At 40.2% G+C, this 27,203-nt stretch overlaps 1 protein-coding gene across 3 annotated transcripts in view; it reads left to right on the plus strand.

Moving 5' to 3' along the window:
• Positions 1–616: 616 nt before the first annotated feature.
• The window catches only part of tspoap1 (TSPO associated protein 1), a 66,884-nt gene continuing 40,297 nt past the window's right edge, over positions 617–27,203 (plus strand). For 2 of the 3 annotated variants that reach the window (XM_029447731.1, XM_029447732.1), the window contains exons 1-4: positions 617–793; positions 1,838–2,873; positions 26,296–26,403; positions 26,760–26,888. In XM_029447731.1, the coding sequence (XP_029303591.1) occupies positions 1,959–2,873; positions 26,296–26,403; positions 26,760–26,888 (1,152 nt within the window). In that variant the 5' untranslated portion in view covers positions 617–793; positions 1,838–1,958. Of the gene's footprint in view, positions 794–1,837; positions 2,874–7,598; positions 7,866–26,295; positions 26,404–26,759; positions 26,889–27,203 lie in introns of all 3 variants that reach the window. The other variant, XM_029447730.1, reaches the window with a different exon arrangement.

Here is a 27,203-nt window from a genome sequence, read left to right on the forward strand (position 1 = left end):
ACATCAGTTAGTGGTTTAATACTTAAGGAGTATTTGGGTAATACTTGATATAAAAAAGTGCTAACATAATAATCTAATACAATGGTCTTTCTGATCAAGACATCATAATCATGGCATCTAACTTGACCATCTCTGCACTAGCAGCCTGTAGCCACTAGTGGTCATTCAACTCACACAGGTTGGTTGGATTCAATGATTATGTTGCCTTCAGGGAGTGTCCGCAATACTGCTACTATTGTACAAACGCACACTAACAACTCAACAAATCTGTAAATTCAGCCACTTAAGGCGTAACTTTTTTATATTAACGAGAAAGTTTAGAAGCAGACGAAGAGGCGATTAGAAGGAATAGTAAGGGTGCATAGAAACAATTATTAGAGATACATTACTGAAAACTTTGATTACATAGCCAATTCACATTACTCTCATCGTTCTGTTGTTTGCAGGACAAAGGAAATCTATCGCCCTTGACTTTCCAAATTTACTTGAAAATGTTGTTTTAATACAACGAGTCATCTAAATGTGCGACGAGTTGTACAGTAACGTGTTGCAGCGGCTCTTTAAATGATGGGACACTGAGAAGGCAGCGCTGTCTGGACGGCACAGTGACGCTGGACACGGGCTGTGTGACACTGGTGCCTCACATATAAACAAAACACTTCTTGCATGGCTCTGTGGACCTTTAACAACTAACGTAAACAGTCTCAATGTGGTTAGAGAGCTGATAAAAGTACCTAAGGTTGAAAGAGGATGACTCCATTGATGAAAAGTTAAGAGTTGAGTCCGCTGAGAGGTGAGTTTGATATAAGTTGTGGCAAGAAAACTTAACGGTGAGCTAACATTAGCTAACAGTGTAGTAGCTAGCGGTCAGGGCTTGTTCCAGTTCTAATATACTACTGACTGTTGTTTACGTTATTACATTGCGTTAACTACAATAGCACCGGCTGCTTGAACCTATATGAGCTTGCGAAATTATGCTAGTTAATTAGCTGTTTACCGAAGTCCCCATCCTCTGTAATATGACCCGTATCCCAGCGCTCATATGGGCGCCGCTGAATTGAGCTCATGATGGGTAACATTGGCTGCAGTAATGATTGCTACTGTAAGTAACGATGCACTGCTGTTTGCGCAACTAGTTACTTGTTGCATCTTCAGCTGACTGTTCCTGCTCCTAAGCATAAGCTCTGTTAATCGCACCTCGTGCTGTTTTGTGTTTATGTCCTCATCTGTTGGTGGTCATCCATCTGCATACCATATGGACATGTGTTCATTATGCCAGGTTAGGATAGAACAAATACAAAATATCAGTATAAATACAGTCGTAATTTGTGGAAATGTTACGTCATGGACAGTTATCCGTTGTATATATGTTATTAGAGACATTCTTATTGACAATTATCTGTATCTAATTTCAGGAATATCTCTCACATTTTTGAGTGATTAATAAAGATTCTTTAAAAACGAGATTCTTCTTCATAATTTTATTGGTAAGGTCTCTGTTATGAACACGTTTGTGTATCTACACAAACTATCACATTATGTATTGGTTGGACTTCACACAGCCTAAGCAGGTGCCACATATATCTTTGCTCCTCAGGCATAGAGAGTAAAATCACAAGTTCATCGGTGTATTCATTGTGCTTGATTTCTTGAAGCTCTTCAGAGTGCTGCTGCCTTTTTTTTCTGAATCCTCCCTCTAACAGAGATCAATACTGAATTCATCACCTACTTTCATTATGCTGGAACATTGCATTTCTTGTTTTTACATTCTTCTAAAACATTAAAAAATATCTGACAATTTCTCCAATTCTCTCACCCCCACCTCTTATCTTCCCAGTGACCTGAAGTGATAATTGCATGCTGCATGTCTGATAACCACCCATCACCCACCTGCACTTCCTCTCAGTTCTGATGCATGGCCCCCTCTTTAGATATGAATACGTCTCGCCGTTCCTTGCATGTTGTGCTGTGAGAGTGGCATCATGAGGGAAGACAGGGATAATCCTCTGACACTGTCATCCAAGAAACCATGCCTGGGCCAGGCGGACTATGGACGAGAGCTGGAGAAGCTGCGTGCTGATTGGGATGCAGAGAAGAAGCTAACGCAGCGGGCCCGTGGACACCTCTCTGTGGAGCTGAGGCACCTGCGGCAAGAAGCAGAGAGGGAACAGCAGAGGGCTGTGAGGGAGCTGGCAGCCAGACGAAGGTGCCAAAAGGACGGGCACTCTAACAGAAACCAGCGTCTGCTGGCTAAGGAGGTGAACATTAACGACAGTGGACGTCACACTGAAGTCGAGTCCACAGAAAAAGAGGCTTTTTGTTTGTGTGGTGGAGAAACTTACACTAAGCTTGAGCAGTTGCTGCTGACGCTATATGAGAAGATAAATGGTGAGCAGGCAGTCTATAAATTGCATCACAGGCAGGAATTGGAGCTAGAAAAGGCCATCTTCCTCTGCCACCTGCTAGAGGCCCATGGAAGACTGTTGCAGGGAAGGCAAAGAGCAGGAAAGCCCAGCTACATTTCTAACAGTCTCTCAAGAAAGCCAACTCTGGAAGACGGTAGTAACTCCTGTCAGACAAAGCCTCTTCTAACCTGCTCCAGGGCCTTGCCACAGAGATCCCAGACTGCTTCCCACTCACCTAAAAAGAAAACCAAACAAGATCTGAGAGAGCAGCCTTCAGGGAGGGCCGTCTGTGCAGCTGACCCCTGCACCTCCGCTGCAGTTGTGGACACCTGTCAGAGTGGCTCGCTGACAATTTGTCACCCTCACAACGCTCCCCATGCAGGCTGGGACGACCAGCCCCCCTACTGCGCCGAGTCCTCTGGGTCAGACAAGTCATCGCCCTCCAAATGCATGGACAGAAACATGGAGGTAAGCGGTTTCATATTTTAAAATTCCACACATGGTTCCAAAATTGAGTGATTAAGAAAGTAAATTATTGCTAGCATTTCCTCTTTTGCTCCCATAAACCAGAAACTTCATCAGTATGTTGGCAGCACTCTTGGAATATTGAAGTGTCTTTATAATTTTATGTTGCTTCATAATAATAATACTAATACTAATAATAATAATAATAATAATACATACATACTGACAGTAAAATATTTTTTTATTGTATTTTCATGCCTCCGCGCCGGCGATGGCCAGAACGTCTTATTCTTGTGAACACGAAATATCTCAGGAAGGCCGGGAATAATTTCTTCAAATTTGCCACAAACATCCACCTGGACTCATAGAGTCTCATAGAGTAGATTGTAGTGGTCAAATGGGAAGGTCACTGTGACAACATGTTTTTGGCCACAACACAAGTTTGATGTTTGATAAGATAAAATGATGACGTGATGACATTTTGGACAGACATGGATAGAAACTGCAACTTGACTGGCTGGCAACGTGGTTATTCTAGTTTGTAAACAATCTTGTTCATTTTTAATAAGATCATCTGTGTGTGTGTGTGTGTGTGTGTGTGTGTGTGTGTGTGTGAGAGTGTGAAAGGCAACAAATGGTGCATAGCGAGCAGCAGTAAGATGGAGAAGCAAAACTATAAGCAACAATTGGGTTATTTTAGAGACCAAACACTTGTCCATTTTGCAGCCTTTTAAGTTGCCATTATGATGCAGGATATGTTAAAAATAGTAATTATGACTGCTGTGGTAAAATACATGTTAATGTTGTCTGAGAAGAAGAATCGCAGGGTGTGAGCAGAGAGGAGGGGTTAGCACGTGTGGGGGATCTGTTAATGCCTCTCGTTGGAGTGGCAGAAGTGGGTCAGCGTGTTTCCATCTCTTACATTTTGGATTGAAGTTTTGATAGAGAGGAAATTGAATAATTAATCAAAGCTCCGACTGTCGAAACAGCGATGCCCACTTGCCAAACCTCATATTTCTTGCATGGTCCTGCCCTTGTTATCCCAGCAACTGGCATCAGGGCGATGTCAATATTTTAAAAGTGTTCAAATGGGAATCCCCTTTTTAACAAGAATGGACTCTATTATTCATGTGAGTTTAAAGTGTGTAAAAACACATCCACTGTAGTATATTTGTTTTTAACAAAAACATGCCAAATTGTTCATTCCAGTCTGCCACTTTGTTTGCCTTTTCTAAATAAGCCATCTGTGCTATGAACGCTTGAGTTTTTTAGGTTTAAATGGGATACTTTATATGAAAAATCTGCATATGCAATTCACTGAGACAAATATGTTTATCATAAAACCATTTAAAGTGTCGCTTATAAAGGAAAACAGTGAGGAAAGAGTTGTGCATTTGTATTTTGGCTATACTGATGCTGATACTAATGTTCTTGGTATGTTTGGTGTGTAAATGGAAAATAGGCTTTTGTGATTTTCTTAACTACTATTTGATAAAAATGCTAATTTGCTTGAATCTGAAAGAATTTCCACTAGAAAGGTGGAATAAAACAAATAAAAGCAATTATTTGAATTGTGTGATATGATGCCACACAGCAGCAGGAAATGAAGAAATGAAGGATGGCCTATTTGTGATTGCAACCTGCTGTTGTATCTGATAGTTGTGGTGATTATGTAACTAACAGCTATGAAAGTTTGCTGTTTAGCTTTTTTGCTAAATTCCAAATGATCTTTGAGAGCTGCTCTTTTTCCTCCCTGTCTTAATTGAATGGAGAACATTTTACGTGAGATGAATTCAACCAGCATCTGGCTCTTTGGTCTCATGACAGGCAGACGGGGAGACTTAGTCAGAATATTTCAGTGTGATAGGATGTCAATACCACTGAGCCGTGATGGACCTGGCTGCTGCTCGTATCTGTGCAGAGCCTATGCTGTTTGACATGCATTAGGTTCTGCTGACTGATGCTTTATTAGTTTTATGCTCAGTGAGATTTGTTATATTTGCTGTATGTTTGCTATGTACAACATGTGATGAATACACTTGCTGGTGGTCATGCGTGCAACTGTAATCTCACAATTTTGTTCTGTTGGTTGTTTTTCTGTCAGCACCTTTGTTTACAATCAGAGAGTAAATGTATATTGTTGTTTGAGCTGAAGCAGCAATAGAAATAATGTTCAGTGGAGTTCACGTCAGGGTTTGTTTTGTCTTTAGGCTGCTAAAGCCATGGTCTTGTGAGCATTATTTAATAATAAGGGAATAGACCGAAGCTGTGAAATGCAGCCTTAGGGCAAAGTAAGAAGCCGTGATCTGTCTGGCTAAGGCTCTTGCTCTCTATGAAAACCAACCCCTTTCCCCTGTGTTACTGAGTACATACTGTACATGTATCAGTACATTAAAATGGGGATGAACTTTCATTTTCACAGTAAGCCATGGTAAACAACCTTAGTGTTGACTGCACTGGCAGTGTACCAGAAAAATGCCAGTTGAAAAAAATGTTGGCAAAATGTCTATTTTTAACTTTGCTGCACCCAGTCGTGGGTTTTCTAACGGTGACCTTTTGAAGGAACAGAAGATAGACATTTGCCTTTTATCGAAACAGCCACACTCTAAAGCTTCAGCAAGCTTTGTGTCTGCAACAAAGCAGTACAAACGTGTTAAAGTACATGTTGACCTCCTGTAGAGGAGTTGAGAATAGATTGTAGGTGATGACTATGTAAATACGTTTGACTTATTGTGACATATTTTAATTAGCAGTGGGCGATATAAATAAAATATTTCGACAATGCCACAGCGCCCAACAAGTAAGACACCCGCTTCCCAAAGGCAAGTAAAACGCCACGTCTGGCTGGTAAATCGAGCAACTCCGATTGCCGATTGGTAAAGTTGTAAAGAAGAATTAAACACATAGTTCTTTCCGGAGCTGATGATGGATGTAGCCAGGGAGTGAGCCATCGCTTCCCATCTAATCTCTGTTGAGAGTTGCCCATTCGTGGTTCTGATCAGGCACTGGCAAGAAAATGGCGGCAGGGAAAGACAAAGTTTATTAGCTGAAGCAAAAGCGAGAATTTCAATGATCCTGTTAATGAATTATTAACTGTAGTTGCTTTGGGTGGCGTTAGAGGATCTGGCCCAAACTCATGTTGTTGTTGTTATTTGATAACTGCTAATAAATAAAACTTGAATACAATTTTTTTGTATCACACTCCCAGTCTGTTTTCAGATTTATTAAGCTGTTTTGCCCATTTGACAAACAATTATGTGAAGTACCTGATAGAACTTCCTAAAGTAGAAAGGAGGACAGTCGGGATAAATGACAAGTTAATTTGTAAAGCGGCATTGAGTTGAGACGAGGTTTATCTTATGTGGCATCTAACTTACTGCTTTACATGTTTTTTTAATGTCCGTGTCCACGCTTGAGTAGCGTTCAGTACCTTGTAGACATCTTATTTGTTTCTCTGGGGCACAACGGCAGTAAAACATTAGAATTAGTTTGGACTGGACACACTTGTTCCTCTGTCTGCCTCCTGCAGCCTCCCTGTGTTGCAGTGTGTACCGCCTATTGATTGTTCAAGAGGCAGCCAACATCATTCCAGCGTCATCTCCATGGAAACGAGCTCTAGTCGCGGTAATGATTGGGCCCCGTCTCAAAGCCTGCCTTTTTGTGATAGGACGATGGAAGCAGTCCTCCCTACCCCCTCCTCTCAGCGACACTCGCCGTCTTACACACACACACACACACACACACACACACACACATATTTCTCCCTTCGTCCTCTTTTTTCACCTTTTTATTGCGCTGTAACCAAGATGGGATTAACCAGCCTGTCGAGTCTTATCGCATCTGGATGAAATGCTTTTTGACACCGCATCAATGAGGACAGACTCACGGCTGAAGAGTCAACATGCCTCGCACATCTTAGCATCACTAAGACAACGGGGACCGGAAGTGGAGACCTGTTAGTTAGATCGTTTTCTTGTTTTATTTTTCCTCCATCGCACGTCCCTTCTTGTTTGCTATTTCAGTTGGGCCTCCATGCGCTGTTTCAGCATTACGTAGGTTAAGTGGACTGGTGTGTCTTTTCCTTTTTCTGGACAAGTACTTATGACAAACCCCCGTCAGACGACCGAGCGGTAACACATGAAGGCTATGTTAATGCAGTGAGCAGGACTTGAATGCTATACACTGTGATGAATACTAACTCAAGAATGCTACCAGGACGATGACATTCACTGAATTGCCTTCACAGGCCAAGGCCAAAAACACGTAAGATCCCTTTGGAGCTGATAGTCCTCATTTTGGAAAACGTCACAGCGCAGAGAGAGAGGAGGTCCATCACAACTCCTGATTTATCTGTAACTGGTTTTGTCTTGGATATAGCACACATACTCTTGCTCTAACAGATGTTAGGCAAGGAACTTCACCAGTGACATTTTTGTCAGCTTAAAGTTTCACTTTATAGGGATTTACAAATGTGAGGCTTTGTGTTAAGTTACCAACAACCATGGCAATGGCAGTCCTTTGCTTGGTTTCAGACACTTCACCTTAGCTGTGAAAGAAACACTCATTTGAACTGCTGGGGACAGTGACATCTTTATCATTTTGAAGTCAACCTGCCACAGCTGATCCATGTAATTCTCCTCCGGCAAATGAAAAGCCTGCAATGGCTCGGTCTTGGCTGGGCACCTCATTTTGTCATATTGATGCCGTCTGCGCTGTTTGACTTTACAGAGAGTGATGTATGACCTGTGCACTCGGCCTGAGCAGCCAGAGCCTGCACCTGCACACACAGGGATGGAGAGCCGCGAGGTGGCCGAAGCTCTTGGGCAACAACAGCAGGAGTTGAGGGAGTCGGAAGAGCAGGATGATAAGCATCGTGGGCTCTTGGACAAGGCAGACCCAACTACGGCTAATATCACTTCAACGTCGTTGTTAGGGAAAAGGCACCACTCACTTTATGCAAATCTCAATGGTTTTGAAGTGGAAGGCTTACGCACGGTGAGTGTGAAACATTTGTTGAATCTTCCAGTATCATTCTTGATGGTTGACATGTAAATGTTTGGGGCCTGGAGACATGCGAGAGGCGTCCCACTAACGAGTAGCAGACATAATGTAGTGTGTTTTAGCATCGAAAGTCTTCTTTAAAAAAACAAACATTTTGATGGCAGATTTTCAACCAATTATTCCATCTATGGTTGTGTTTTTAAATTGTAGACTATAATGTGGTTGAAATGTATAAAGCATAGGAATCTTAAAGTTAGAGGACTATACAGAGTTTTTTGTTTTTAACTTTTTTCTACACTTATCCTGGGACAGTGCTGTAGTAGAAACAGAGGGTTGACACGTATTATGCTGACCTATTGCAACCTTGTCCCTGGTTTCACACCTCTGCATATCCTGTTAGCCCAGAAGATCCACTTAATGGTAGCCAATTGAAAATCAATAGGAAAGCCATCGGATTCTCATGTATCTGATGCTCATGTAGCTCGTACAATGAGAGACTGTAAAGAACTAACTTGCTTACGTTACTCCATACAACTAACAAAATACATATTTTTGATGTACTAGTAACAAATAAACAAAAATCTATATATATATATATAGTGTTTGTAACATCTGGAATAATTGATTGTGAGCGGTTTACACAGTAGTAGTAGTAAGTAAGTAAGTAGTAAGTATTAAGGTTGCAGATAGTGCCTTTTAAAACGGGCAGTACAATGTCTCCATCCTAGACTGTGAAGAGCAACACATGAAGGCAGCTGCCACTCAGTAACCACATGCACTGTACATATGCTTATATCTGTTTCTGTCATTTCATTGTATTTTAGTATTGGATTATGTTTATTCTCAGCTAAATTTGGGGGGGGCTAATTGGCTGTGGAATCATACTTGTTTGGAAAGGCATGCCAGCTATCAGCATTTTGTGACATGTTTAGTACTATACTTTTTTCCATCACCAATTGTTTCCTTTGTTTGATAGATTGAATGTATCATCAGTTGGGTCAGACTTTCATCATTTACCCAAGGTAGTAATCTGTTTGCAACATTGCCTGCTGTCTTCCCCACCCCCGCCACTTCTTTACCCAATCACCACAATCGCAGCGTAGTAAAAACCCTAATGAACTGTCAACACATAACACAGGAGAAGATCTGTGGCCACAGAAGCTGAGAGGGAACATCAAATGATGTATTAGAAATAATTATTTGGCTATTTCAGAGCAGTAGGGGGTTGGCAGAGGGCTGTCACTCTTAGATTATTGTCCATAATTACACGATTATTTGCAGTGGGGGTACCTTGATTGTCCTTTTGTTGTCTTATCACCCGTTCCATGTATAATTTGATGTCTGTGTGTGGGATTTATGTATGCGTGTACGGCAGGATGCAATTTTATGAGGATATAATGCAACTGTAGTCCTTAGAGTTAAACCTTAACGTAAGAGCCAGAGCCGGTGTTGTACATTAGAAGGAAAGTGGGTAAAACTGTAGCTGGAAAGTGGCATCATGTTCAGCAAACCCCTCCCCTCCCCCCCCATATGAATTGGCTGGGTTATAAATATATATAGAAAGATGGCTGGTGTAGGTTGATGTTAATCATCAGATCTCCATGATTCAGTGTGGTTTAGCCCACATAAAGCTGTTAAAGGACTGTTTTGGTTCTGTGAATTTACTTAGCGTTTGTTGGGAAAATACATATATTAATCCCTATAAATCTTCCTATAATAGTTAGGGAACATTTTCTGAATTATTTTACTATTAAAAAGAAAATGAGTGTAAGTGGCGCCCAGGTAGTTCACCTTGTAGAATGGTACATGTACGAAGGCTGAGTCCTTACTGCAGCGGCTTGAGTTCGAATCCGACCTGCGGCCCTTTGCTACACGTCTCCTCCAGTTTATCTAGCAGAAAGGTCAACATCTTATTTTATTGTAGGTAATCCCTAAATGTGTGCTTGCTCTTGTTGTTATTCACAATCATTCACTCAACTTTATTTTGCTGTGCTTGATGTGTTTTATGACCAGGAAACTTAAATAGTCAGATTTGTATATCCAACAGTGAGCCAGGATTATGTTGATGTACAAATGTGTTCAATTGCCTGGTAAGACTATTCCAGTGGCCGCAGTCGTGTCTTTCATCTAGAACCATTCTAAACCTATATTAGTCTGTGAGCACCAATTACACAAAGCAGTTGTCAGCCTTTCGACTTCATGGAAGAAAGAAGCATGATTCCTCTGAAGGCTAATGAGCATGTTTACTGTGTGGTCCTCTGTGGTCCTCTGTGGTCCCAACCCTGTAACACCTGTCTGGATACCATATGGCTGCCTCTCTAATGATTGATGGGTTTACACACTCTGAGTTCCAAATGGAGCTCCAAAGAGATGGTGTACTATTTCTCCTCAATTATCCCCTGAAGATGAAGTTATTTTTCCTGATTGACCCTTCATTTGGTTTTGATCCCTCCCTGTGATTGTGAAGCTAAGGTCAGGCTGGAGCAGTTATTTTAGGTGTAGTTCTGATTCACCATCCAACAGTGGGACAGTGGAATTATTTGCTTTTTTCAGCAGTGGCTATGAATCTTATACCTTTGCCACACACAGTCTAACTCCAGCCGCTGCCCAATCCGTCACTGTACAGCGATCTTCTGGAGTCCTTGGGACTACCTGGTGAGGAAGTTTGACTTTGGAGAGTGTGCAAGCATGTTACAGCTCTGACAAAGTGCTGAAGCTGCTCTTTGTATATTTGGAGTGCTTCTGTTCACCTTTCTATCCAGTTAATCCAGTTAAAACCCAAACATAAGAGAACTTGTCGCTCAATCTGCCGTCAGCTGTGACGCCTGTAAGTGTATGCTTTGTGACCTTGTTAACGCGTCACTTACCCTGCTGTGGATAAAATGACATAACTGATGCTCAGCAAAAATCCTGGAGAGCTTTTTTACTCTCCTCAAAGCAGCTCTAAAAAGATTTTTCAGGGTAAAGCAGCAGTGAAAATCCGTTTGTTACTGATCTATTGCTAAATGCAGTGCAGTGTAGACTGTGACGCACTGACACCAGGTCACCACCGACCCAGTTTGTACCTCTGGGAAAACTGAAAGTGGAGCAGTGTGTCTCTATAGAAGACTTGGTTTTACCATCACTGTGCCTGTAATCCTAATTAATCACAAATCTGAAAGTGGATGTATGTAGTCATGTCGCTTGAGTCTTCCACTTATTGTTCTGCTTCTGATGACGAGCCTAGCATCCACCGTGTTGCACAGTGTAAGGCTGATTGAAAGAGTTGATTTAAAACAGTTCACTTTTTAAAATATGGTTATTTATCTTTGTGATTTATTATAGAACTTTTCATATTTTGGCAAAGCAATATACTTTAAGTTAATAACAATGCTAAATAGTGGAAACTTAAATTGTGCACAGTATTATTATCCCCTCCTCAACTTTCTGCAGAAAGCACCGCTGAACAAATTGTACACATCGAAAAACAATAATAGCTATATCATTTGCTATATTACTTTTATTACCATTGCCAAAATTACATTCAAAATTACCTTTCTATTCTAATTTAAGTATTTTATTAAGTTTATCTTATTATTGTTGTTCTATTTTGCTTACTTTTATTTGACTAATTTATCTTACTCTTATTGCTATCCTATTTTGCACTGGCGTCAGTATTACTTCTTATACACATTATATTTATTTCTCTGTTGTGTTTTTTATTCTTAGATGTGCATTATGTGGGGCTGCAACTAACAATCATTAACCATGGAGTTCAAGGTGAACTCTTCAGATGTATTGTTTTGTCAAAATAGCCAAATATGTTCAGTTTACAATTGTATAAAACCTTACATTTGAGAAGTTGCCATCAGAATTCTTGAAGACTCCAAAAAATGATTTCATTTAATTTTCTGTCATTGATTAATTGACTACAGTAAAGTCACAGGATTTGTTTTGTGACAGTTTCAACATTAACATCAGTGTAAGATTTATTCCTGTTTATATATCGTTCCTTTTGCCATAATGTGTGTGTGTGCGTGTGTTTGTGTGTTTGTGTGTGTTATTGGCCAGCCATTGTATGACTTGTGAATAATTGATAGAGCAGTGAGAGGGGAATCCCTGGAGTATTGGTCTCTCACTGTCTCAGCCCAAACATTGCTGTCTGTCTGCTGTCTGGCTGAGACGCTACGGAACACGGGTCAGACATTTTGTTTGCTGTCGCATTCATTGGCAACTGTGGAGCCATGACTGTGGGGTGTCACTTCCACACCGTGCACTGAACTGTACGTGTGATACCCAGAATATATCCTGTTGATCAGCAGGCATCTCCGCCAAAGTATTGTTTACTGCAACACATTTGCTGAGGCAAAGCAAATTTTGAACGCACTGTTGCAAAATGTAAGCCACATTCTAAAACCATGATCTTTGCAGTATTGGAAATGCTCTTTACCACTTATTGTTTCCCATTTAAATGTCACTTCCTGCTAATACTCTCATAAACCTATGTTATGACACCTAAATCATTGTGAGAAAATGGTACAGAAGTAGTTAGGTTGTTAAAGGTGGCAAAAGGTTTGTGTTTAAAGCTCTGTCATCAGCTGTTGGTGTTTCTTTATTCACCTTCATTGCCTCTTTAGACCTAATATCACACACAGATTCTGGCCCTCCAAAGGCTCTCTGCTGTCTGTGACATTCCTGTGTCATCTGGTCCTGCTCCCAAACTCCTGGCGAGATTAAACCAATAATTTCCTGTGTTCCCCCTCACAATGGGAAATGCTTTTCGTCCTGGAGAAGGAAAGGGAGACTCATTTTGTTGACCCACTGAATGTCAAGAAAGGTCACTTAAGCCTTTCATTAGTGGAGTGCCTCCACCAGAAGTACATTTATTGAATGTGACTCGTAAAGGTTTGATGTGGAACACTGTAACAGTGTCTGGACATTTCAATGGTGCAACATTGTTGTCAGAGACTTATTGACTATCTTGATCCTCTGCTGTCTACAGAGTGCAGTTTGTTTTATTAATTTCGCCGTCGTCTGGAAACTAACTTTCAAGCCTGGTCTTCCCCCATGTTCCTCTGAATAAAGCTTCTTTCACACATACTTCCCGGTAATTACTGGGATATCCTTTCAGGCACTGCTTGTGATTTTCCCTGTTCACACATTCACTTTTCATGCATACAGGAACATTTCCATCTTGTTCCTTTTCACACGTACCATGGAATAGCCTAAATAGCAGCACGGGTATGGTTGTGAATTAAATACTACTACGATTTACTACTACGAATGAATAGTACTGAGTATTTTCTCCTTTTTATGAATAGTGCAAAATCACAGTTTTAAGTGAAATAATAGAGAATTCATAAATATATATTTGTTCTTTTTAACATAAAATAAACAGTATCTGCCTCATGGCTAAGCCTACTTCATTGTATCACATGATGTGTATAGAGAGAGATACTGTGTTTTACAGTACTGGTGATACAGGAATGGGACTTCCCAGTGTTCACTAAGAATGTGTCTCTGCACTGGAAACATCCGGGGGAACTTTCCAGTTCTTTATCAGTGAGCTTGTGGTGACGAGATGCTGGCTGGGGGAAACTGCAGCGATGACAGTGACAGAGCAGGAGGAATAATCTTTGGCAACACCAAGAGCGGGGACACAGTCCTTAAGGGGGTTGGTTGGATGGATTTTTTTCAATTAATTTTATGCATTTCCATTTTTGGCTGAGTGCATTTTAGCTTGTGGAGGTCAGCCCAATCTGTGGAATGAAACTGGCTAAATGGTGTGCCCATATTTGTCATTTGTTCATTTTGATTGTTTTTATCAAAGCTCCATTTAACAAAGGCACTTCAGGACAATACAATAGCTTTTCTACACATCATGTCATGCTGACAAAGTGGCAAATGAAGCAACATAAATTTCAAAATGTGTGTTTGGGAGAAATACAAAAGAAGGATGTGGATGCTCTCGAATATTTCCTCCTCACACTTAATTCCCTATTATGATGACTGATGTGGTTTTAAATGTTAAAGCAGTTAAACCATTTTGCAGTGTGTGTTGTGCTACGCCACAAATGAAGCTGTTGCTAGTGTGATAGCGGGGGTCGAGGGGCTTATATGCATATGCAATTTTCTTTGACAAGATTAAGGGTTATAGTCTTTTGAAGCTCTCGGGGTTGAACCTGTGGACGGTCGGGGAGAAACAAATCATCTCGGCTACATTCTGTCTCTCCTCTTTCCAGTTTCTGCTGACAATGCACTAAATGGAATAATCTGGCGACCTCTCCTTCTGTTCTTCTTTTGACTTTTTCAGAGACCAGATGTTCTATGCATGTCTGACTCCTTATTAAGCCCTCGGAGACTCAGGGGATTGTGACATTTTTATTTGTGCACTGTGAAATGATGAGGCAGCCGTGCTGGTGAGGATTATAATTACTGTGTCCGTAAGGCTTGTGGTGCCTTTCTAAGAAAGAAGCTCCAAATCAGAATGGAGACAAGATGTGAAGGCTGATGAGTTATCATAGTTAATGTTTCACCATGCATTGTGGATGCTAAAACATACCTACCATGACTTTCATGTTGATTTCTTAACTTGGATTAAGCTTGAAATCACTGCTGGGATATCAGATAAATAAGCCAATTGTTACAAGAGGATACATCATGGTAGGAAAACCCATCCCTGATAGATCCCACATAAAGGTTATGTGCTGAAATGTATACACATCCTATGTTCTAAACACATGGGAGGGAAAAATCACTAACAAGCATTTCCAGACTGTGCCTTTCAGTTTTTTGCACAACCTCACCCAGAGGACGTCTGTATGAGGGGCGGTAGAGGTAGATTGCTGGACGCCTGGGGGGAGTAAAGGGGTGTCTCGTGTTGGTTCTTTGTTCTCTAACGCAGTAAGAGAGACCACCTAATCTGTCACCGTCAGGTACCCCGGGGGGATGAGTCGTGATAAATACAGGAGGGGGTTTGAGAGGACACTTAAGAGGGCTTCTTCATGACTTATATATGAGTATAATACCTCGGGCCACAAACAGCTTCGTTGTTCTTTTCAAATAAAAATGTATTTCTCTGCTTTGTTTGAGACCACTGCAGATAGCAGCCTCCCTGCTTCCTAACTGTAAGAACGTTTTGCAATGCCACAGATCTCAAATGAGTTTAAGCCTAGTTTCTGTTGTCCTATAAATAAGGTGGATATTGCTTCCTTGTTTAAAGTAATTGGAACAAAAGACTCTGAAACCCTATAGAAACTAGAAGGGTACTTGGAGAGCGCAGACCTCCGCCAAGGCCAAGTGCAGTCTTCTTCACTGTTAATGAAAGTGAAAAATAATTCGCCCTGTGATTTGGATCCGGTGCAAAATGTAATGGGTTCTTCCTTGGTCTTGGAGACAAACCTCTTCTTGTGCACAGCTTACTACTACCATCACCACCATCACCACCATCACCCTCACTACTACCACCACCACTACCACCACCACATCTATTATAGAAGTCGAGGCGTACAGGAGATCAAAACAGATAAATGTTGTTCATGTCTTTTTGAGGATGTGTGACCGCAGAGCAGTCCAGGAAACCTCATTAGAAAACCAGTGATGTTGTCCTGCAGGAGACGGAGATAAAGAGAGTCATTGATTTGGCTCTAAATTGTAACGCTTTGCTGATACTGTGAAGTCCATTAGTATCCACTTCAGTAGATCGGCGGCCATTGCCTGACTTTGTCCTGTCCTGTTTCTCGCCTCTGCTGGTAATTAAAAGTGTGTTCAGGTCGGGAGTCTTTTTGAGGGTTGGGTCTATGGGAGGAGGTCTTTCCCCTTCCATTATTACTGGGCGCAGACATGGCCCGGATTAATTAAGGCACATTTCCAGATTCAGCAGACTGCCTCCTTCATGCCAATCCTCTGAGCGACAGTGCTAAATGAATCTCTACAGCGATTTCTTGCAGCCTGTGCATTTATAAAAACTAATGTGTTCTGACATGTGATGATAATGTAGGATGATCATCTCCGGACTCCAGAAGCTCTTACGGTAATTGTATTTGAGAAATTAAAGGACTTTTAATTTATTTTTTAAATGCAAATAATTAAAAAGCTGCCCCCAGTAGTAGTAGTACTTTAATAATACTTTTTAATAAAAACAATGATTACCATATTGTAAAGATTCCCTTTTAATGTATCAATGCAGTGTTACTGCTGCCTTTGAGTAAGCAGCTTTTCATTCAGTTGCTACTGTGGGTAATCTTTTTTTCCACCCAGGCCTTGCCAAAAGTGAACTTTGTGTTGTTTCTCTGGGAATTGTATAAGAGCACTGGAAATAAAAGTTTCATATGTTTTCAAGTCCTTCAGTTGGTATAATTAGTGGTATATTGATGCATTGCTTTAGCAGTAGCCCCTGTGGTTGCACGGTAATAATACAAACTGTATGGCTGCAATGATGCTGCTTTAATATTGCCACTTTCAATATCATGTCCAACAAAGAGTTGAACAATGGCAAAACGTGTGTGTGTGTGTGTGTGTGTGTGTGTGTGTGTGTGTGTGTGTGTGCCTGCGTGCATGTCTCTGTCTTTGTCTTGCCGGCTCCTTAGAGCTTTATAGTGGGGGATTTCTAGCTGTCAGCTAATAATGCTGATGTCGGCGTTTCTGTGAAACCAGACTGTAGACATTTCCATACCCCTTACAAAAGCTCGCCGTGGATCCCAGACAAAAGCATAATCTGGTTGTGGGACCTTATGAATATGTAAGTATAAATCAAACATTTAATTATCTATTCCAATCTTCGTTGATAGGTAACAAAAGTCCCTCGTAATGTCACATTAGCCCTTCTGTTTTCCATAAATTGTACTCGCATTTATTGTTGATTGATCTTCTTACTGCCACATACATTATACAGTCATTAACACTGCAGAGATATATGCCTCATATTGCAGTGTTTTTTTTATATTTTCATCAACGGGAAGAAACCCCCCCCCCCCACATGTCTATTTTAACAGCTTACTCTTTGTGGTTCAGGAAATCACATAAAATGCAGTGGAGATTGAGGGTGGGAGAAGAAGAGAAGAATGTACGGTGGCCCTGAACTCAACGCATTCAAGGAAACACAAAACACAAGCACAAAGGGAGAAAGCAACCAACGTTCACAGTTCATGTGCAAAAATGCTGCAAAGTGAGAAAACACAACCAAATACGTGAAATGCTGCAAATTGTACAGAACAAACCGGAAACAAACAATTATTTTCTTGTTGCTCATGAAGTTACTGAATCCGATTATCTGTTTTCTTTTCTTTCTTGTAACATTGTGGTTGCATAATTCGGTTTTTAATTCAGATACCGGGTACTTGCTGTTGATCTCGCTTTAGTCTTTAGGAAATTATTAATTTACCAATTTAAATGTGAATTATGCAATCACAATGTTTAAACAAAAGGAGCTGCAGTAAACCCATCGTGCTCGTGTTTTGTCTCTTGCACAGAGTTTTCTTGCAGTGCATTGAGTTCTCAGGGCCACCGCTAGATTGTGAATATCTTAAACGCAACTTACAGTGAATTTTTATTTACTGCTAGTCTATTGCTAATAAAACACTTTGAAGCTTTGAGAACGGAAAAGCTTTGTCTCAGTTTAGCTGTTCTGTGTGTTCTAGCACCTTCACAGTGTCTGCTTTAATAGAGCTATGATAGCAAATAAACATTTATTATTATTAGTTTGCTATGAATGATTTCCTTATTTTACTCAGTAACTCCGTTTATATCTCACTTCATCTGAATTTCACTTTACACATGTATCAATATTGTCCATACTAGAAGTTTTATAAGCTCCATATAAGACTTACATACAGCGAGAGTAGCACATTTATTCATTTATTCCTGAAGATTTGTCCTATTAGATAATTTTCAATCTGCTATTTTGCTTTTATTTATCCATGGAGTCTGTGTTGCTTCTCTACTTTACAGCGTGCAATAAAAAGGCCCAAGCATGAGGATCATTCCAGAACACCCAAAGCCATTTTCATTTAGACCCTTAGAGGCATACAACACTGCAGCTGACCCAGATCGTCTCCTCCTTGCTCTCCTTACAAAACTCAGTCTTCAGTGTCGGCTAAGAAATCTAATAATACATGTAGATAGTGAAGTTTCTCTTTTCTTTTTGTACTTAACTCAAGTTATGTTATTTTTATTGACCTTTAAAACAAACAGTTTTGATAAATGGGGACTCTGCATTTACTAACAAGGCCAGTAACACATGTTGGTGCTGGAACCTGCTGTGTGCCATGTGATGGCAGAGCCTGTCCTTCAGTGGGTATACTTGGATTACAAGCAAGTATTGATTTTATCACAGGTGGAACCTGCAATATTATTGGATTAATTGATCTGAATTAGTGTCTTTAACACATACATATCTCCTATACAGAGAAGGTGTCAGTGGCACCGTGTGAAAGAGGCTTTTCTCTTAAAATCTGTTTTACGGACTTGAAATTATAGAATTTCTTGTCGTGATCAGAAAAAGCTCAGTGATTCAACTTCTTTTCTTAGGTAGTGAAAGCACCAGAGAATGATGATGAACAGCTGACTCAGATACCAAAGAGGTTTTTCACAGCACAACATATCTCACACACTAGCAATCGGTAAAGGCTCACACACCCTCCTTTATCAGCTGCAGTCGCACAACTGCTCTCACAGCAAAACGTGTCTAACGGTACTAAGATAGGAATTGGACAATTTTGCCTCACTGTGCAGTTAATTTGAGGTATTATATAATCACGTCTTTCAGATGAATTCCTACTTAATAAGTAATGGATGCACACAAAAACTTTTTCCCATCTTCATATTGACAGCTATTGATACAATACAAAGATAAAGTAAAACATGAAGTGTTTTAGTCCCTGTGGGGTGTAGACCGTATGCTAAGCAGTGTCAGTGCAGTGTGTGTGTTTATACTCATTACTCCCTTCAGTTATCTGCCTGTGTCCACGATGCTTGCAGACAGATTCAAACGGAGCACAGGGCTCGGGCTCCATTAGGCCCGTCTGTCCTGCCCAGGGCTCAGGCTCTCCTGACAGACGTTTGTGTCGAGACCCTTGCCCTCCTGCTACTGAGCTGCATCTGCTTTGCTTACCGAGCCAGACCCATATGCAAACAGCACTGCCAGAGAGGGAAACTGGCAGAATGCTAATACACTCGCGTGAACCTCACCACCTGCAACCCTTTTCTGTTGCAGCGAAAGCAGGGCGGGTTTATTCAGTCTGTATTTCAGTGTGATTCCCAGGGAACAATTAGAAGACATGGACGGACTCCAAGATGATTAGTATTAGAATGGAGGCAGGCGGAGGCTGAGTTCACTCTGGCTGGCCTTCCTCTGAGGTGATTGATTGGGCTTTTGTATCGTCGTCCTGAGAGGAACACTGGGACATTGGGACCGGCTCGTCTCGCTGATGGCACAATACCTCTCAAGGACATGGATTCATCTGAACGGAGGCTAACTCTCTGAGCCATTCAAGAATGTTTTCTGTGCAGAAAAGAACATAACTACTCTGCTTACATTTTAAAAAGTGATTTAGGGTGAAACTCTTTCTGCTAGTTGTAGTGTTTGAGCATCACTTCAATGATTTAGTGGTGGTGTGTGTCCTTTTGCCATTGGCATGGTGAAGCCTACTTTAATAATAGCATCCTGTGGTGTGTCACCTCTACCATTGCTACAGTGTGACACTACTTTATAAAGTCATGTTTATATAACTACCACTTTCAGTTTTTAGTACTTTTCTACCTTATATGTAACATTGGACTTGCTGTAGTTTGGAGGATTGTTTCAGTTCTTTGTTACTATTTTTAGCTTTTATCTCACAGATAACAGCCTCTCTGTTTCCTGACCCTTTCTCCTCTGCTGCACCAGAGCTGTCATGAAGTCTGCTGCTGCGCTAACAACCATTAACTTAACCTGAACAAGACAATCTCTGTCTTATTTTCTTATCGTTTTCATTTTGAACTTTTTCCAATTTATTGATTTTACATGTTAGAATTTGCTTTGACTTTTTACTGCTATTTTGTGTGTTTTCCGTGCTGTAAGCCATAGTGTCTCCCATGCAGGACAATACAGACTGAACTTGTAATCTGAAAGGCCTTTATTATGAAGTAGAGCTGTAACGATTGCTCGACTTCTTGCCTAATTCGATTAATTATTTGAAACTATTTTGATATTGCATTTTTCATACAAAAATGGTAGAAAATGCTGTTTTCAAATATGGAGAGTTCCTGCTTTTGTCTGTTTTGTGATTTATGGGTTTTGGACAGACAAAACAAGACATGCCTGTTGAATGCTTGGCCTGCGGTGTTGCTGCTGGTCCTGAGCAATACACCTGCCATAACATAGTTTCACTTGACACACAGTGTGTGTGATTTTACATACAAAATCTAACAATTAAAATATTATTCATTATTATTCATTAAACTGTCCAGCATTATATTAGAATTGAAAGCTCAACCTTGAACGGATGTCAAGCACATTTAAGTAGCCTTCATTGTGCTGATCATGCCTTTCTTTCACTCTTCAGCTGAATGCAGGACTTTTACTGTGAGCTATTAATCTCTTTACTTCAGAAATAAAGTTTGACTTTTTATTCTACCACTGTCGATACCAACATTCCAAGTTAGAGACTAAAAGTAAAGCAAGAGGCCGTTTGCCTGGGGCCCCCAAATCAAATAAATTCAAATACACTTAATGGATGTATTCATTTAAAACAGATGTATTAGTCGCTTGCTTTGACATAACAACTGCGGTTATAAAGTAGAGCATGGATTTGATTGGCAAAGGTATTTTGCTGGCAGTAGCATTTTTAGTGTTAGTTGGTATCAAGTCATACACCGGGGAATACAGTATTACTCAACGGGGGGGGAAACCCCCCCCCCAGCCGAGGCTAACTTACTCACGATCAGAACAATGGTGACATAAACTCGGGTTAAATTCTGCTTCCAGCAGACGATCTGCTCGTGTTGACTCCAGGGAAGTGGAGAAGAGTTGTAGCGTTAGTGATGTCTGCTGCAGATGACATGTTGGACTGCAAAGCCCCGAACCCCGACCCCCGCTGCTGTTTGCACTGTTTGCTTGTTTATTCAAAGTTTATTTAATATTGAACGTGTCACATGTCCAAATTGCCCCAAATTTGACACTGCGCTCCCTTTGGTCCCCAACATTACACCTGCAACACTTCAAGTAGATTGGATGGATGGTTCTGGAGATATGTGAAGGAGGTATTGACCAATTCCTTGTTTTACAGTTATAGCTTTACATGTCAAACGGTTAATACATTATTACAGATTAATCAATAATGAAAATAATTGTTAGTCGCAGCCTTTTTGTCGAGCAGTTACAATAATTATTGACGTAACCACTGATTGACTGTTATTTCCGTGTTTGATTGAACGGGTAGAGAAGCAGCTGCGGTCCACTGAGGAGATGATGAGGTGTATGCAAAACTTCTTGATAAGCCTTATCTTTAACTGCACAACTCCTGCTGTCCTTCCTTCTGATCACGTAGACTTACACCACAGCATCGTGCAGGTGAAATGAAATCTCATGTGGATAATCTTCATTGTTATGGGTACAGAGCTTTTTTGTGTCTCATTTTAGATGGTTACTTTATGTTCTGACGATCTGGTATTAATGTCAAGTCTGTCCTAAATAACTTTTTCATGCGAGTGTGTGTAAGCACTCTGTTAAACTTGTGACCTGACCACAGTGATTTCTTGTGTGTGGGTTCTATTCCTGACCAGAGAAAAGATTCATTACAGTAGCATCTTGTTAAAAAAATAAATAATAATGTCTTAATTATCTCTGACCAACACCCAGAGATATTAGTTTCTACAGTATCCACAAGATTACAAGTCTTGCTGTTATCATAGACTCAGATCTAAGCTTTAAATCCCACATAAACAAGGTGACAAAAGAATCCTTCCTCCACCTTAGAAATATAACTAAAATCAGACAATTTATAAATCAAAAGGATGCTGAAAAACGAATCCATGCTTTTATCTCAAGCCGACTCCATTACTGTAATGCACTCTTTACCAGCGTCCCAAAAAAAACAACGGAGAGACTTCAGCTCATCCAAAACGCTGCAGCGATGCTGCTGACTAGAACCAAGAGGAGAGACCACATCAGTCCAGTGTTAGCTGCTCTACACTGGCTTCCAGTAACTTTTATAATTGATTTTAAGGTCCTCCTTGTATACAAAGCCCTAAACGGAACCGCACCAAGTTACACTGCCAACTCTCTAATAAACTATGTGCCCCCAAGAACATTGCGATCATCAAATATTGGTTTATTAAATGTTCCCAGAAACATCCAAAAGAAAATTGGGGATGCAGCCTTTTGCAGTTATGCACCAAAGAACACTTTACCTGCAGACATTAGGGAGGCAAGCTCGCTCAATATCTTCAAAAGTAAGCTAAAAACATATCTCTTTACTTTAGCCTTTTAATAGTGATATTTTATATCTCTTTACTTTAGCCTTTTAATAGTGATATTTTATATCTCTTTACTTTAGCCTTTTAATGGTGATATTTTATATCTCTTTACTTTAGCCTTTTAATGGTGATATTTTATATCTCTTTACTTTAGCCTTTTAATAGTGATATTTTATATCTCTTTACTTTAGCCTTTTAATAGTGATATTTCATATCATTTTATCTTAGCCTTTTAATGGTGAATTATTACTGGTATTACTGGAATGTGTAAAGGTAAGTAGGATACATTTTCAGAGTGTTTATTTTTCAAAAACTTGAGATCAAATGGACTGTTTTACCACGGGAAAAAGAGGAAGTTTCTCTGATAAATGTGTTTACGTGTTCTTTACACAATTAGTGGAAAAGTGAAAGATTAAAGAATATATTGGAGAAAAACAGGCTTTAACCGATAGGTTTCATAAAACTTAACAAACAGGGGTTTGTTTATGAAGCAGGCTTTAACCAAGATTTTGCCAAAAGAATCTGGACTCACGGAGACGTCTGTGTTTTATATGAAAGAGGTTGACACTGTAAACGTAAATACAAGGGTCAATAAAGAGTTTGACAAAGACTACCAAGAATGGGTAGCAAAGGGAGTAAACCAGTTGAAAGGCCACAGGGGCCCATTGTTGATCTCATGCTTTCAAAATATGGCTCTGATAGTTTAAAACATTTACAAGTATGGTGATGAATGTGATTTTCTGACAGGAGGGTCATTAAGTACGGCACAGATAGGGAAACTAGGGTGCTATTTTATCTGCTATTTTAATTCTGCTATTTTTATAATGGTACTTCAGACTCATGTACATCAACACTGTGATTATTTTACTGTAAAGGCTCTGTCTAATCATGTACTATGTTTTTGCTGTGAAGCACTTTGGGATGTATTTCTTGTATGAAAGGTGCTATACAAATAAAGCTTATTATTATTATTATTATTTTTATTATTATTATTATCCAGTATAAGACACATAAACAAAAGTTAGGAAATTACTTTTTGTTCTAACAATGTGTTTTTTTTTACTTCATAAGAACAAAATTACAATGAAAAAAAAATCTTGTTTTGCACTCAGCACTATCGTGTGTGACAAACACAAAGTGTTTCCTGTGGCTTCTTCACAATAAATAGATTGAATGACCAGAAATATTGATCAGAAATGTGGTTTGATTTAATGTAAATCCTGAGGCTATAACTTAAACATGAAGTGGTGTAATAGCTTAAGTTGGTTCCTTGTCAAACATTTGAGGTGTAGTTATGCTCAACCAGAATAATGAGAGTACATTAAGTCTAACAGGATCTTAGCTGATGCCAAGATGTGCCTAAAGAGAGCAATCTAGTTTAAGGAGAATGCACTTGCTGAGTCACTCACTGCCTGTATTGATTATAAATGTCGTCCATGAAGCATCTTTTTTTTTTGCCTACAGTGTCAAATAGTGATCACATCTTTGCTTTGACTGCAAACTTTTCACAATTTATTTAGACAGTATGGAAATTTACGAAAACACGCACTTATTTTGGGTCCTTGCAGTGGGTCTGGCCATGACCAAGTGATTGAGTATTTATAGCTACATTGTGTCCCTCGACGATATTAAAATGCTGCCACTTCTGGCACTATTTTTCCATTTACTTCTAAAGATTTAATTTATTCTTTTTCCCTCACCAGATCATGTGTTAATGATTCCAGTCAAAATATTGCATGGTCTTACCCTGAAAACATATGGTGCTCCTGGCACTAGTTTGTACCCCACTAACCAAATATTGAGCTCAATGTCACCATCACAATAGTGCTGGAGGATGAACACACTGGGCCTCAGCTGCTGGGTCAGTAAACAGCTGCTCATTAGTGTTGACTTGACTAACAGGTACAGTAGCATTAGGAAGTCTCCAGGGAGTCCATCATCTGCAGTTACCAAGACAACATAATCTCACAAGATGACATCACATGATTTTTACACCGCTCCGTGTCATCAGGATGTTTCATGTAACATTAGTGTTTAGTTTTGTGCTGGGTGTCATTGTGGCAGAGTTAATAATCAGATCCCCACAGTAATAATGGAGACAGGTTTGCTGGTGTTTCACATGTAGAGCCATCTGTGTGCTGAGATATGTGCTGTACCACAGACACACTTTCCTCCATCTATCTGTGGATACATACTGACCACAGGTGACATGAGGCAGTGTTACCTTTTGTGTTGAATGCATTTCACTCTGAGGACAAACCCTCCCTTTACCTTCAGCTTATCTGTTCACCCTCGTCTGTCCATCTGCCATTACATCCAGTGTGCCAGGTCTACGCTCAGCCTTCCCTCTGAGCCTCAGGGCTCATTTAGAGAGCATCCCTGTGGCAGAGGCAGGCTGCCATCTCTATCATTCAAATGAAAGAGCAATCTGAGGTTTCCTCCACATAGACAACAAACACCGACGACCGTCTTGATCACCACATTAACAATCTGCCACATTGACTGTGTGCCACATCTACTGTTGATTTGTTGAGCTGTGTCTTCACTAACAGCCCACAACATAACAAGCTCAGGATTATTACATTATATAAACTACTATAAAGTTGCTATAAAACTTCATAACATGTATTTATTTCAGCACAACTGACTGCATCATTAAATTCACTCTGGGTTTGGTGTAAAGTGTCTTTGGGAAATAGTTTGATGCCGTTCTCTTTTTTGTCCCTCCCATTTCTCCCATCACAGTCCGTTGCCCTGAGGTGCAGACCTGAAGCCTGAGACGAATGCTCACTTTAGAAGTCCTGACGATCACAGTTAATTGGTGTTTCTGTCCGATTTGACAGCTTGAGAGCATCTGCATGGGGTGCATGGTGTAGTTGATTGATGACCAAAAAAAATATATATATATATAATATCACAAAATTTGTAAGAATAGAAAGTGTCTAAATTCTATACGTGATATCTAATGAATGCCTTGATGAGGTCATTTCTTAAAATATGGCACAAACGTTCATTTTGGACTGATTTAGTGTCAAAGTCATGTTTTGCCCAGACTCAAGAATTGATAAACTAATTCAAAATTTCACACAAATGTAGGATAAAATTATAAAGTGATGACATTTCATATCCAAAAGGTCAAATATCATATTCCCTGTGACATCATAAGGTTCTGAATAATGGCCGGAAAAAAACACTTGAATGTATTAATTTATAACTCAGAAACCAAAGGGGAGATTATGGCCATATTTCACATTTGGTCAGATACTCAGACACTAATCTTGGGTGTCCACCTTGAAACAGCTGGTTGTATAACTCTTCTGTGCTGCTGGGTTGAATATGTGAGTATAGGTTTTAAGAGTTTGTAACATCCACGTTGGAAGCATTGCCTACAGTCATGGCCACAGCGTTGTGTTTTATCCTCTGGTCGTCCACCACAAGCTCATTGCTTTTAATTGATGTTGAGCTTCAGATGATTGTCGCTGCACCATGTGACTGAGCTCTATCAGTCCTCTGTATATAAAAAATAATACCCAAGTGAAGACAGCATGTTTCTCATTGGATATTATTCACTGGAATCATACATTTCCTATTCCTTGCAAGTCTTTACTACATATATTACCGGTATATGAGTCTGGATGTAAACTGCAACTTGACTTGTAATTGTATTTGCTCTTTCTCTCCATAGCTTCATATGAGAGCAGAGCATTTCTCTTATGCTGAGTTAGGGTGGTGTAATAGGTGTTCAGAGGTAGGCTGATTGAGTTGGTCTAATGAAAAGCCTTTTCAGTGGGCTGTCAGACACCATTAGATAGCACTATGTAAACATTGTCTGAAAGCAGAGCTCTCCTTTTACTCAGAGATGGAACATGATTTAGTGCTTCTAGACAAATGAAACTCGATCCCTTTTCTCTCTAAACAACACAAAAACTCCAGCTCTTTTTATAAAAAGCATGTAAACTCTACATCTGTCTGTGCTGTGCTTGTTTCTCAGAATGGTACCGACTATGGCTTCCTGGTGCGTCAGAACTCTGAGCTCTTGCGAGCCCTCGATGAGCTGGAGAAGACTTGTACCACACTGAGGGAGGAGAATGGCCTGCTGGTGAGACTAAAAATAACAGAGTTTGTAGTCTTGACTGAAGGCTTCCTAGAAAGTAGGCCAGGTGCACAGAAACAGCCAACAACATGTTTTAAATGTCCATTGTTCTTTTAGTCGTTTATTCACTTTATAAATACATAATTATTTTGTCAGTGTGTTGGCCTTTCCCCATTCATCTTCTGAATGTCCACTAGTAACACACACAGATGATATAAACGTAGGAATTGTGCTTCTGAATCCCTTTTCCAAACATTTATTCAGGAATAAACAAAAAATGTGAAATGTTGCTTGCTTGGCATTGCTGTGTTTGTGTTAACCCTTGCTGCAGGCACTGTCTGATGATGATATTTGTTTCCCAGCGGAAGAGCAGCGCACCAGAGACCGAGGAGAAGGTCAGGCGGCTGAGGAGAAAGAACACAGAGCTGTCTGTTCTTGCTAAGAGGCTGGAAGAGAGAGCTCGAAAACTGCAGGAGGCCAACCTCAGAGTGGTATACGGCACAAATAACGTACCTCTAGCTGTTTCAAAGTGAACTGCGTTTCCCAGCCTTTGCCCCCACTGTGACCTAAATACTGGAGAGTGACTCATTATCAAGCACCTCCTTCCAAATCACCACTTCACCCTAATGTCCGGTAATGAGTTGAATGGAATAGTTCAGCATGTGATGAATGGGAGCCTTGTTGAAAAATACCGGCATGCAATTGAGTAATTTAATGCATCACTAGAACGTCTGCAAGAACTTTGAGATGTAAAATCTACGGAAGAGAATTACCTTCAGGCATAAGTGACAAAAATGAGAGGAGGA

Source organism: Cottoperca gobio, chromosome 14 (assembly GCF_900634415.1).
Source record: "Cottoperca gobio chromosome 14, fCotGob3.1, whole genome shotgun sequence".
Taxonomy (NCBI): Eukaryota; Metazoa; Chordata; class Actinopteri; order Perciformes; family Bovichtidae; genus Cottoperca; species Cottoperca gobio.